This window comes from Aythya ferina (assembly GCF_964211825.1).
Source record: "Aythya ferina genome assembly, chromosome: 22".
In the NCBI taxonomy this organism is placed as follows: domain Eukaryota; kingdom Metazoa; phylum Chordata; class Aves; order Anseriformes; family Anatidae; genus Aythya; species Aythya ferina.
In genome coordinates, this window is record NC_140320.1 from 5,986,890 (window position 1) to 5,999,662 (window position 12,773).

General features: G+C 54.8%; 1 protein-coding gene and 1 pseudogene across 2 annotated transcripts; one reads left to right on the forward strand and one right to left on the reverse strand.

Moving 5' to 3' along the window:
• Window positions 1–319: 319 nt before the first annotated feature.
• On the reverse strand, window positions 320–2,444 carry LOC311422690 (G protein-activated inward rectifier potassium channel 4 pseudogene; annotated as a pseudogene). Its single transcript has 3 exons — window positions 2,223–2,444; window positions 842–2,078; window positions 320–585 (listed from the first exon to the last, which is right to left on the reverse strand). The product of its transcript is annotated as a G protein-activated inward rectifier potassium channel 4 pseudogene (transcript).
• A 5,261-nt stretch (window positions 2,445–7,705) lies between these two features.
• Window positions 7,706–9,106, forward strand: CLDN25 (claudin 25). Its single transcript, XM_084495884.1, has one exon. The coding sequence runs from the start codon at window positions 7,994–7,996 to the stop codon at window positions 8,684–8,686; it is 693 nt and encodes a 230-aa protein (XP_084352010.1). The 5' UTR covers window positions 7,706–7,993; the 3' UTR covers window positions 8,687–9,106.
• The last annotated feature ends 3,667 nt before the right edge of the window (window positions 9,107–12,773 follow it).

The window sequence follows — 12,773 nt, forward strand, 5'->3', positions numbered from 1 at the left end:
GGGGGGGGGGGGGCTGCAGCGCCCCCTGGCGGGCGGGAGGGCAACTGCAGGCGCTGTGTGTGTGTGGTGGGGGGCGTGGCCGGTGGGATTAGCATCTTGCATATTAATCGCCTCATTTGCATACGGTAATAAACACGCTGCTGCGCAACCCGCCTGGGCTGTCTCTTCCTCATTTATTTATTTATTTATTTATTTGTCTGTCTGTTTGTGTGATGCCCCTGCCGTGCTCCCTGTGGTGCCCACACAGCAATCCGTGGGGGGATCCCCGCTGCCGGCCCCGTTACCTCCGGGCCCTCAGCCCCACAGCCCCTGGGGTCTCTCAGAGCGGTGGTGGGGTCCAGCCCAGGCCGGGCACAGGCACAGGCACGGGTACGGGCACGTTCACGTCACAGCCCCGGCGCTGCAGCTCCGCCATCTCCTGCATCTCCTTGGCGCTGGCCGCCGGGGTCTGCACCTCGAAGGTGAGCTCGAAGCGGCTGTAGTCCACGCGGAAAGCGCCCTTCTCCAGCCACATGCAGGGCTCGAAGCGGTACCCCCACAGGATCTCGTCCTCGGTGTACGAGGTGCGGGCCTGGCACGTCATCCCTGCGGGGCACAGCCCAAAGGAGGCTCGGATGCGCCCCCGAGGGCTGCAACACTGCAGGATGCACGTCCCTGCGCCCACACCCTCAGTGATGTGCTCACAGTGAAGCAAGATGGGGAAAGCAGGGCCCAGGCCCTCCAGAAGTGCCCGGAGATGGGCTCCTGCAGCCCCCTGTGGTCCCCACCCCTTGCGCCTGCTTCCCCCTGAGCTCTGCCTGTGGCACCGGTGGATGGAACCACCCCAAGCCCTGTCACTCACCCGTGGCCTCCACGATGCCCTCGAGGATGATGATGATCTCAAACTGCTCCCTCCTCAGCGACTCCGCCGACATGTCCCAGAAGGGGCTGCGCTGGTTGATAACGTGGCAGATGATCTGGGGCTCCACCAGGAACAGCCTGTCCTCCCCTGTGTCGTAGCCCAGGTTCAGCTCCGACTGCTCCAAGGGGATGAACTCCCCTTCTTTGGTCTGCCTGGATTTGATCAGTTTGGCTCTTATTTTTGCGTCCACCATGTGGCTCTCCCGCAGGTCCCCAATGCGGAACATCAGGCAGAGCTTCTCGTCTCGGTGGGAGATGACGCAGTTTTTGCTGAAGATTAAGGTCTGGGCACGCTTCTTGGGCCTGGAGATCTTGACGAACATGCAGCCCACCATCAGGGCATCGATCATGGACCCAATGATGGACTGTGCCATCAGCAGGATGACGCCCTCGGCACAGTTGGCTGTCACGATCCTGGAGCCGTAGCCAATGGTCCTCTGACTTTCCACAGAGAAGAGTAAGGCAGATATGAAATTGTCCACGTTCTCGATGCACGCCTTCCACTCTGGATCTCCGATGTGGTCGACGTCGCCCCTTAGCCACGCGTCGAAGAAATAGATGGTGCCAAAGGCAACCCAGGTGACAATATAGCACATCATGAACACGAAGAGGAACCAGCGGTACTTGAGGTCCACGATAGTGGTGAAAATGTCTGAGAGGAACCTCTTCTTCTCCTGGATGTTGCCCAGGTTCACCTGGCACTTGCCTACTTTGGTGACGTAGCGCTGCCTCTGCTGCTTGCTTGCCAGGCCCAGCGGCCGCTCGTCCTCCATCAGCTTGCAGCGCCGCGTCTGCAGCCTCTCCGTGGAGGGGATGGAGACGATGCTCTGGGTGGGCGTTTTGCTCTGCAGGGGGCTGGGGATGGTGGGCACGCTGCGCGTGTGCCGTGGGTACCAGCGGGAGGAGACGTCCCGTGGCATGGGCAGCGGGTCATGGCGCGACGTGCGGCGGTGCTTGGGCAGGTCGCCGGTGCTGATGGAGATGCTGGGCCTGCGCCTGGCAGGCACCATGTCCTCCGAGTCTGCTCGTCTCTGAAGCAGAGCTGTCTCACCAGGGATGTCAGTGCTGTAGGGCGGGTGGAGATCGTTTGGGACTAGGGCCCTTTTCTCAGCAGTATTGGTGGCCTCTTGCTGTTGGCCGTCATCCGCCAGGAGCACAGGGGTGGCTGGGCCTTCGGGCTGCAAGGGGAAAGGGGCCAGTCTGTGTTAAACCACCCTCTTCATTCTCTACACTCCAAGCACTGAGCCTGATGTGCCTGGGACACTCTGCACTGCATACAGGACAGCGGGGACCTGCAGGCAGCGGGTGCTTTGCAGCCCTACCTTCTGGGGGAAGGTGCCGTAGCGGCTGGTGTCGGTGGGCGGCCGCGGCAGGTAGGCCAGCATGTGCCTGGCCGTGGGCGCCTGCGCGGGTGGGATGGAGTTCCTGCGGCCCCGGGACTCCTCGCGGAGCAGCCAGCAGCCACCCACGCCGTTGTGGGTGCAGAGGCTGTGCTCCCACTGCAGCTCCGTGCCGCTGCCGGCGGCGGTCAGCACGGCGGCCATGGCACGGGGCGCTGCGGGAACAGAAGGGCAGCGTCAGCTGGGGTGGGGAGTGCACAGGCAGCAGGCTGGGCAGGGGGGGCAAAATTTGGGGTTAAACACCGGTGGGTCCTGCCATCCTGCCAGCAGCCTCCCAGGGCTGTAGCAGGTGAGGGATGTTCACGCGGTCACCACGAGGGGACAGCCCCACGCAGGGCTGGTGGCGTGGCACAAATCCTGCAGGCTGCAGCCCGTGGGCCTGGGGTGAGAGCCCTGTCTGCAAAGAGCTCCGGGGAACTCCCAGAGGAAGCAGGTCGTTAATCCCGGTCCTGCCTGCACCGTAATCCTGTTAGCTGCATTTCCGCAGCGGCTTCGGCACGGTCCTGCTGCCACTGAGCTGCGGGTGCCCGGCTGCTGTGGGGATGCCCCTCTCCGTGTGGGTATCCCACGTCTGGCAGCGTGGCACGGCTGCTGCGTGCTTGCACCGTGGTGCCTTACGCTCTGAGCAGCTTTTGTGGCTGGAAGAGCATTGAGCACACCCTGAGGGCAGCTGCTGGGGGCCCAGGCCCCGGGAGCCCCCATCTCCTGCTGAGGCCCCCGCCCAGGTGATGGAGCTGAGCTGGACCGGGGGAGGCAGCAGATGGCTAAGCCAATTACCTGCCCTAATTGCATTGCACCATGCGGGGATGGAGGTGGCTCCTTGCTCTGAGGCCACTTGAGCAGCCCCAGCAGCTGCATGGAACTGGCACATTCCTGGTGGTTACCTACAGCGTGGTTCCAGGCCCCGGGAAGTTGCTGCGAGGCCGTTCAGTGACAAAATTTGGGATCGCGAAGGAGCTGGGGACAGGAGCAGGGAGGTGGTGCGGGGTACCTGAGCGATGGAGCCCCCTCCCCGTCAGCAGGCTGCAGCCTCGCGGTGCTCACAGCAGAACCTGCCCCAGCTCAGCTCCAGCTGCTTTTCCCCCCAGGGGACGGGCCAGGGGCCCTGCTGCCTCATCCAGCATCCTCTGCCTCGGCCGCTTGGTCCTTGCGTGGGCGATCCGGTCGTCTGTCAAGCAGGACTGGGGCTCAGACGCTCGGGTCTCGCAGCAGCTGGGTAAAGAAGTTGCAAACAAAGAAATTCTGCAGCAGAGCGATCCTGCTGCAGGCCGTACACACTCCGGGCAGTCCCCAACTTCCGTGCAGAAACCCCATCCCGGCTGTCCTTGCCGGGCAGCCACGTGCAGTGGGTGAGCTGCACACCCCACGGCTTCACCGCTCCCCACCCGTGTCCGCTGTGGGGGAGCCAGAAGCCCTGTGAGCAGAGGAATATTTACAACAAACACGGGTAAAGAGGAGGGAAAGTGAAAAACAATTATGATTCTGCATACATCCCCGCTGCGCCGGGCTGCAACAATTGGGCTAACAAGCTTTGAGGTGAGTGCTTTCTCTCAGGAATAATCATCTGCCTTAATTATTTTCTTCCTCGGGGCAGCAGTGGCCAGCTGAGAGCTGACATCTGGCCTCTGGGTGCCCTTGGTGTGGGGCTGGGATCAGTTCCTCTGCTCTTCTGCCTTCCTCTGCTGCAGGAAAAGCAGGAGCTGCAGCTGCAGGAGCCTACAGGTTTGAAGAGCACAGCTCCCACAGGCACAGTGGCAGCAAGACACTTTATAAAGTCAGGAAATTTGGAAAATATTAAACTCCTTTATTTTTGAGACATTTCCCCTTGATGTGCTACAGCAAACGCTCCTGCCAATTCATTACGTTCAGAGATTTTTTTCCCAAACCAAACGTAATTCCTTTAGCAGCCACCACATGAGACTGGGCATGAATTTTGCATGCCCAGAGCCGCGGCTCAGCACTGGAGCAAGAGCCGATGCTGCGCAGGTAGGGATGGACACGCGTGCAGCTCTCAAATCCCAAAAGCTGGGAAGGAGAGGGGTTAACACAGCACCGCTCCGTGCCTATTGCCCCGTAGCCCTCCTGCCTCCTCACCTCGGCCATCCCAGCCCTATGTCCTGCAGGAGGTCACGTTCCTGGAAATCCTGGCAGCGAGGCAGGGTGGCTCTGACCCATGAGGCCAGGAGCCCTGGGCTGCCAGGGCACTGGGTTCTGTGCATCCTTTGAGCATCACCCGCTTTGAGAAGCGCTCACAGAGTCCTCGGGTGCCGTGCTCTGGCTCTTGCTGTGTCTCTGCCCTGCCACCTCCTGCCACCATCCCACAGCTGCTGCCCCAGCCCGCACACCACAGACGTACACCCCAGATTGCAAACACTCAGTGATGCCCAGGACAAACCAAAAGAGAGGGATGGCCTTGCAGACACCCTCAACATCGCGCTCCCACCCCGTCCCTTCCCCTCTCCTCCTCGGGACAGTGGCTGGGAGCCCCCTGCTCACGCAGACCTGCAGCCCCCGGTCACCTACCGCATCTCCAGGCACCGTGCCCGCCGGGCAGGAGCGGGCATGGCCGGCAAACCTCAGCCTCTGCCCACACCTACAGCTCCTTTCAGGCCACCCCAGCGCTGCCCCGTCTGCCCTCAGGCATCTTCCAACCGGTTCTGGAGGAAAATCCTCTCCTGGCTGTGCCGCACAGCTTATGGGAGGGAAGGGGAGCTTGGCGGCGTCCTCCAATCCTGCTCCACGAGAAGAAGGTCACCCATTAATCTCCCTCAATGACAGGCAGAAATACCTCAAGTTGATTTAATCGGGAGGGCTGGGGCAAGAAGCAGATGCACTGCGGGGGCTCGGGGGGCTGGCAGTGGGGCAGAGCCTTCCCTTTGGCCCTGCCACAACCTCCCAGCATGGAGCAGGGCTGGGTTTTGGGCCAGAAGCACCAGCTCGTGACCTCTGCTCTCCGTGACGAGCGAGGTGCAGGGGCAGAGAGGTCCGAAACCTGGGGCTGGAGGCAAGGAGAAGCCACGGCCCCTTCCCTCGTGAGGTGCCCCACGCCCGGGGGATGGAGCCCTGAGGAGCGCGGCCCCACACAGCAGCACCTCCTGACCTCCAGGACGGGGATAACGCGCCCGGAGGGCTCATCCCTCACAGAGGATACCCCCGTGGTGTATTTCAAGTCGGTTAAAAATAGCAGAGGCAGCACAGAGGTTATAAATAACCGCTCAGCCCCAGCCTCACGCGTCTCAGCGTCACCGATATAGACAGGTTAAGACTCCACAACTTGCACTGGGAGTTAACCGTGACTGCAGGCCTCAGCTCACCCCACCTCACACAGGCAGCAGCTCCGGCCCTGCCTGGGGAGGTAGCGAGGGACGGCCAGGCCGAACATGTCCTCTGTCCCCTGTCCCCATCCCCTGTCCCCTGCGTGACTGGCGGTGGCCTGCACAGCAGGGCTCCGGGGCAAATACCGGCCCCAGACATTGCCTGGAGGCAGCCTGCAACCGGCAGGACCGCGGGGATGTGGCCAGAGACAGTGCCTGTGGGCAGGTCCTGGCTTACAGGGGGGTTTGGGACATCCAAATTTCCCGTGCACTTCAGCAAGGGTCAGAAAGTGGGGTGAGAAGTGGTCAGAAAGCGTGACGTGGTACGGAGGAGGCTGCCGAGCAGCCCTCAGTCAGCACCAAGCACTGGAAAGCAGGATGTGTACCCAAGAGCTGAAGCCACCCGACCCTAGAGCAAACAGCTTCTGGTGACCCTGTGTTTTGTTTTTTTTTTGAACAGTCTCCCCTCTTTCACCTTGGTTGTGTTCCAGGAAATTGGCAGAGGCTCGGGGCCGGAGGGAGGCAGGTCCTATGGCCATGGCCTCTGCTGGGGGGCACAGGGCCACAGCCCCTCGTGTCCCAGCTGCACGGGCACGGTGCCCAGCCCCGGGCTCCTGGCCCCAGCAGCACCGACCCCGCTGCTGTGATGAGGAAGGAACAGTAATTTACCAGCCTTGCCCCCTAATATCCTTCTTGGTAACAAAGAGGACAGATGAATGAGAGATTAGTCAACTAATCTCCCAATGAAGATGAATCTGAAAGCTGGACCTTGTATCCCATTTGTGGGGCTGGGCACGCAGGAACAGATGGGAAGTGAGTGAAAACAGAAAATTAGGATTTTCCTTATGAAGTGGTCTCTCCATTTTACTTTTTCCCTATCTTTTTTTTACAGTAAGGTCTTTTCTCTCAGTCACAACAGGTCCTCTTCTTCCAAAGTGACATCTCAGCCCTACCTCTGTGTCCCGGCTCCCCTGACTCTTCACTGCTGATAACCCCAGTGACCGGACGACGCTGCTCTGAGGACAAATGTTTGCGAAGCACTTTCTGAGGATGCGAAGCACCGCAGCGAGGGTAAAGTTCAGTCCTGGTGCAGCACAGAGACTTCCAGGACCAACACCTCTGCCTCCCAGAGCGAGGCAGGACATCACAGTGCTCAGTTTATCCTGTGATGTGTGGGTCCCACAGCACCTGCGTGACACGGGGCTGCTCAGCCCAGCTCCCCGATCGCCCCCATTGGGTCAGAGCTGCCTCTTCCCCCAGCAGTTCATAAGACTTTGTTGCTGCTTGTTTGTGAAGTCACTATTCAAAGAAAACACACTCAAGCCAAAGCAATGCCATCATTACCTGGCTCGCTGTGGAAGTGTTTCCCAGTTGGGAGCCTTCCACCTGTGCGCTGAGCAAACAGGCAGCAGCGTCCTCTGCTCCTCCGGCAGAGCTGCGGCCTCTGTGGAAGTCCCAGTCCTCCACTGAGCTCCCAGGCAGCTTTCAAGACCTCCCTGGGCATTTATTTAAGGACAGCAGGAGGGTTGATGACTTAAATCTTCTTGAGAGAGCTCCATGCCGCACTTGCCAGGAGGGGAGAGGTGCTCTCCTCCAGGCACCCCGTCCCCTGCAGCAGCCGCCAGCTCCTCTCCCCTCCCAGCCAGGGCCGGAGCTGCTGCTTGCCGGGAGCTGCTCTCTGCCAAGACTCTCACTTCAGGGTTCCTGGGGCTCAGAGGATTTGCATGCTTTTACTTAACCCTCCTGTGGATGGGCAGCACGGCAAGGCAGGACCACGGCAGCCCGTGAGCCAGGTTTGCCCTGAAGCAGCACTGTCCACACGCAGAAATACAAACCACCGTCCCTGGGGACACCTGGGATGGCCTCTCCGAAGAACCTGCCAGCCCAGAGCATCCACCCCTGGCCCGTCCCCAGCAGTGCAGGGACAGGACATTAGAACAAGCAGGGAGCAGGGCTGCACGAGCACCAAGCGCTGCGTGAGCACCGGTGAGGGGAAAGTGGGGGGAGAGGGAAAGGAGCATGGGGTCGGTGCTTGGCTTTCCAGAACAGCTTTGCTCCCTGTTGGTTACCCAGTTTTTCCTGCCTAGCCAGCAGTGCCTTCTTTTAACGCAACAAAACCAACAAGACACAAAAAATGATTGTGGCCACACCCAGGAATTAGAGGTATAAGCTTGAATTTCCCCCTATGCGACTCCGCTGAACGCCAGAAGCAAATAGCAGCATTGCGTCTGTGGCTTTCAATGGAAACAGTGCATTCATGGAAACCCACACCATAAATGCACAGCTCCAAAAGTGTTAATACCAAAAGCTTCTGCTCACCTAAGCTTATCTCAGCCTCACCAGCGGAGCCGGCGCACAGTTTACAGACGCAGCGTGAGCATGGCGTGGAGCTGCAACACAAAGGTCCAACTGGGGGCAATGTTTCTCGCGCTCTTCGGGTGGGTCTCGTCCTGTGTCACCACTTTCGTGCCACTCTGGAAGAACCTCAACTTGGACTTAAACGAGCTGGAGATCTGGACCATGGGGCTCTGGCAGGTCTGCATAGTCCAGGAGGAGGGAGCGACAGAGTGCAAAGCCCACGACTCCTTCCTCGCTCTGCCGCTGGAGCTGCGTGTGTCCCGAATCCTCATGTGCCTCTCCAATGGGATGGGGCTTCTCGGATTCCTCCTCGCCAGTTTGGGCTTGGACTGCTGGAAAGCATGCGAAGGAAAACCTGATCTAAAGAAGTGGCTCCTGCTTGCTGGAGGGGCGGCTTTCGGCACGTCAGGGATCACCACGCTGGCGCCGGTCTCCTGGGTCGCCTATAACACGGTCCTCGAGTTCTGGGACGAAACCATTCCCAACATCGTCCCGCGTTGGGAATTCGGGGAGGCGATGTTCCTGGGGTGGTTTGCTGGATTCTTCCTTGCAGCAGGTGGGTTGCTTCTTATCTACACCACCTGCTTAAACAGGACTGAGACGCCAGCTGTGCCTTCAGCAGTCTGCCTGCAGCGTCCAGCGATGGAAGGTCCAGCTGGGATATCTCCGTGGGGTCACCGCTCACACCCCAAAGCCGCAGACCTGGTAATCTAAGACTTGCAGCACTGTGTCCTGTGCAGCTCCTGGCTGTTCAAATTTCAGACAGTTCTTGCATTTTACAGGATGATTTGCTAATTCCTAAGACAGTGTTGCAGCCTTTTTCCTTCCCATCTCTATCTGTCTGCTTCACTTTTTTCTCCCTTTTTTTCTCAAAAGAGCAAAAGCTTTTTCTGCAACACTTGCAAACTAAACCTAGTACTGTAAGCCAAGAAGGCAAACACAGAGCAGTAAAGAGCACTTCATGTTCGTGGTTACATTTGCAGCTTACTCAGTGATTGTTATTGCTAGCATTCCCTGGAAATCTCCAATAGTCGGAAATGTAATCATTGTAACACCCATGTCCAGGCTGAAAAGCTCATTCCATGAACGTCCATTTCATTTTGATGTATTCAAAATAAATTATTTCAGTCATCACCGGTATGTTTCTGTGCTCTGAAAATACAACTGCATCTTACACAATGCACTGGGAAGGCTGGGGATGAAGGGTCTGATCTTTAAGGAGCAAGGCTGCAGTTTGAATATGTTCGCATCTAGAAAAAGCTTAGGTAAAAAAAAAAAAAAGGATAGAAAAAAAAAAGAATAGAAAAGAAAAAAAAGGAGGGAAGGAAAACAAGAACGTGCTGATACAAAAAACTGTGCTCCAAAGGCAGAAAGCCCATGGCACTAACCTGGTCACTAGCCTGATTTTCTGATTTTCTTAACCACTGAGATGATGAAGTTATAAACGTGCCACAGGCCTTCATTTAGGGAATTCTATAACTGAGCTGTTTACCTGTGAATAAAAAGGAAAAATGAGAGAGAGAGACCCTATTTTGTGGATCTCTTTAAAGATCTCTTCCGTGTTTTCTTGACTCAGCTATAAAAATAAGGTCTCCTTTATGCCTCTGTGCTACTGGCAATACCACACATCACACTGAATTAACACCAAGAATCTTGACAGCAGGAAACCCGCTGTTACAGTGCTATTTAAAAACTGAGTTTACTGCTGGTTTAATCTGTTTACACTAGAAGCCATGGCTGCACGATCAAAAATAAAGGAAGCCCCCAACCAAAAGCAGCATTCTGCTGGGAATCAAAGTTCGCTTTTCTTCAAAAGTCCCGTTTTGAAACTTGCACTTTGCTCTGAGAGTAAAAGAAGTAGCACATGGGGAGAGGGAAAGAAAACAGACTATTCCTAGACGTTTTTCACACTACCTGGACTTAGGTCAAGGCAGAATATTACAGCCAGACCCAAGAAGGTATTTCAAGAAGTTTGAGCTTCCCGACCAGCTGCTGTCTTGGACGCATCCCTGCCACAGCTGGTGCCCCCTGTGTGTGTGAGGAGCTCCCCTGGGGATGTGGGCTGTGCTTCCAGCTCCCACATCTTCACCCGTCTCTCTACATCGTTTGTGGTGATGGGATTTAGATTCAGCTTTAAATATATTGTCAAATCCTGGATGCTATGCTAAAGAACAACAACATAAAAGCACCCCACGATTTGCAAAGAACATCCAAGGACTTGTGAAACTTGTGAAGCACTTTCCCTTTGGACCAGTTCTGTGGTCTTCAATTCTCCATGATTCGTGTGAAAAGCCAGGCGTGCTGCTATCGATGCGATGTGCTGAGGCATCCCTTCCCACAGCTGTGTGGGGAGAGGAGGGACCCAGCACTTCTGTTCATGCCACGTCCTCTGTAATGAAGATCAAGCATGGCCCAACAGAGGGGCCAGAAGGGGAGCATCCTTGGCTGAGAAACGAGCTTTTCAAAGAGTTACACAAACTGTTAGCTGCCCTCTAAAGGTCTGTCAAACCCACAAAGTAAAGAAACTCTATTTTGGCCATAACTCGTCACCCACACCCTTGGGAAATGAAAACATGGGGGAGGGAGAAAGATGACGACAAGACACTGAGCAAAGGTTTCTTCTAGCCTCAGGACACTCCTCCCTGCAGGCACGACCCAAACTATCAGAACTTAACGGGCACCAAACTGCACTCTTGACAGGTCTTCATCAGTGCTTTTTTGAAGCAGGGTTTGGATATCCATTGGGATATGCATTTATTTTTGTGGCAACATGACAGAATATAATCTCCTGAGTGTATGAATAGCTGGAATCTCCTAATTCAAGACTTCTCTGCCAGACCACATCCTGGTTGCCTGGAAGTCAGAATGCCTTGGAATGACACAACAGCATTGCAAAAGTTATCTTGAAATTATGAGTCACTTACTCTTTGTGCAGAGTGAATGCAGTCATTGACTATGTGGTGTCAAGACCCCAGGCTCTCTGTTTAAAATGCTGAATGCTTTTCATGCATCACAGTCGAACCCCAGACCACGAGCATACTAAGAAATAAAGTGAAGGCCTCATTGTTTCACAACGTCATCTCCATCTCAACAATGTGGAACATGAGGCTGAAAAGGCAGCAGCTCTGCCTCTACGACAGCTCATTGATTTTAACAGCCTTGGCACACTTTTTACACACAGATAGCTGGAGTTGCTACAGATAAGTGTTTTCATTTTATTCCAAAATAACTGGGAGAAGACGAGAGAAACCAAATCCCAGCCACGTTATTCCTAAATAACATGGAACACAAACTGACAGAGCAGTGGGACCTTGGTGACAATTTCATTCAAACATAGCTCTGCTAATTACAACACATTTTGTAATAGGAAGAAGTCCTACAAAAAATCTGTCTCTAATTTGTCAGAAGAAAACACCCCTGGGCATTTCTCTCTCTTCTTCCTAAGCTGCTGAAAAGAATCTGCATTTTTTTCAGAGCAGTAACAGCAGAAACAGGTAAGGACTCCATTATAGTGTAGAATCATGGTATCAGCTCAATATGCAATTAAATGTTTCAATGCCCCAATTAATAATGAAAATACTCAGATTTTGGCTACAGGAAAACACTGATTTTTAACTCTTCTTTACTGATTCAATATGAATGAATTATTCCTGCTGCTTGCTTGGGAATGGCAGATTCCCTCTTGCACAGAAAAACACGAGTTAGTGCAGGATGGCTTGCAATGGAAAAGGACTCTAAACAGATTTTCAGCTCTGAAAAATGAGACTTCAAGAGAAACCACTCGGCGCTGATAACGAACATAGGCATTTTCCCAGCACCATTTTGCAGGGAAATAAAATAAAAGGAAGGGAGATGCAACTCTCTGGAGCTTCATTAACTCCCACCTGTTTTCTGAGAAAGCCCTGCTCTCCCCGCTGCCAGCCACCCCCCTGGAACCATGTCCTGCTTGGGAGGGACCCCAACTTGTGCCCCTGCACACCTGCCCCATGGCCCTGGATGCGCCCCACAGACGGGTTGTTATCTCCAGACACAGCAGGGATCCAAGACGCACGTCCTTTAGCCCATTTACAGCATGGCAGAATGTGAACCCTTGGTTACACGACTTAATCTCAAGCAGAAAGAGAGAACAGCTAGACAGAAAACCAGATAGTAAGGTAACTCAAAGTGCAGCTCAGCATGTCCCACCCTTATTTAACTAAAGGAGGCTCACTCGGTTGAATTACAACTTGTGTTCACATTACAGCAGGTGTTAGCTAACAAAACCATCAGCCACAAAGCAGACAAGCCACAAACACATGCTGTAAGCCATATTTAACCTCGGGGTATGACACGACCTGTCTACAAGTTAAAAGATGTTAAGCCACTGTTGCAGACTTTAATGAAATTCCTATCTTAAGAGACAGCTCTCTTGGATGCTGGTCGGTGACGAGCTGAAGCTGTCGAGTCTGAGGATCAAATGCAACTCTGTGGTCATAGCCTAACTAAACTCATCTATTTTTCTGTTGAGACGTACAGAAGTCCCCCAGTGCTGTCCTGGCAGCAGCAGTCTGCCAGGTGGTGAGGATGCTACCAAGCAGTCTGCTGCCTTCACAGGAGACCTAAGATGAGATACAGCGAGTACTCACACCATTCTGGCACCTCTGGAGCTTCATTAAGCTACACACATTTCCACATTACTTTGCCAATGGATTTCTTTTTTTCTTCTGCTTCTCTTTCTTCCTACTGAAGCCAAGAGGAACCATAAGGCATAACAACAAAAGAAGAAAAAACACTGAAAAAAAACAACCCACACAGAGAGAGC

What these genes read in the sequence shown, in the direction of transcription:
- CLDN25 (XM_084495884.1), top strand. Translation starts at nt 7,994, where the DNA reads ATGGCGTGGAGCTGCAACACAAAGGTCCAACTGGGGGCAATGTTTCTC.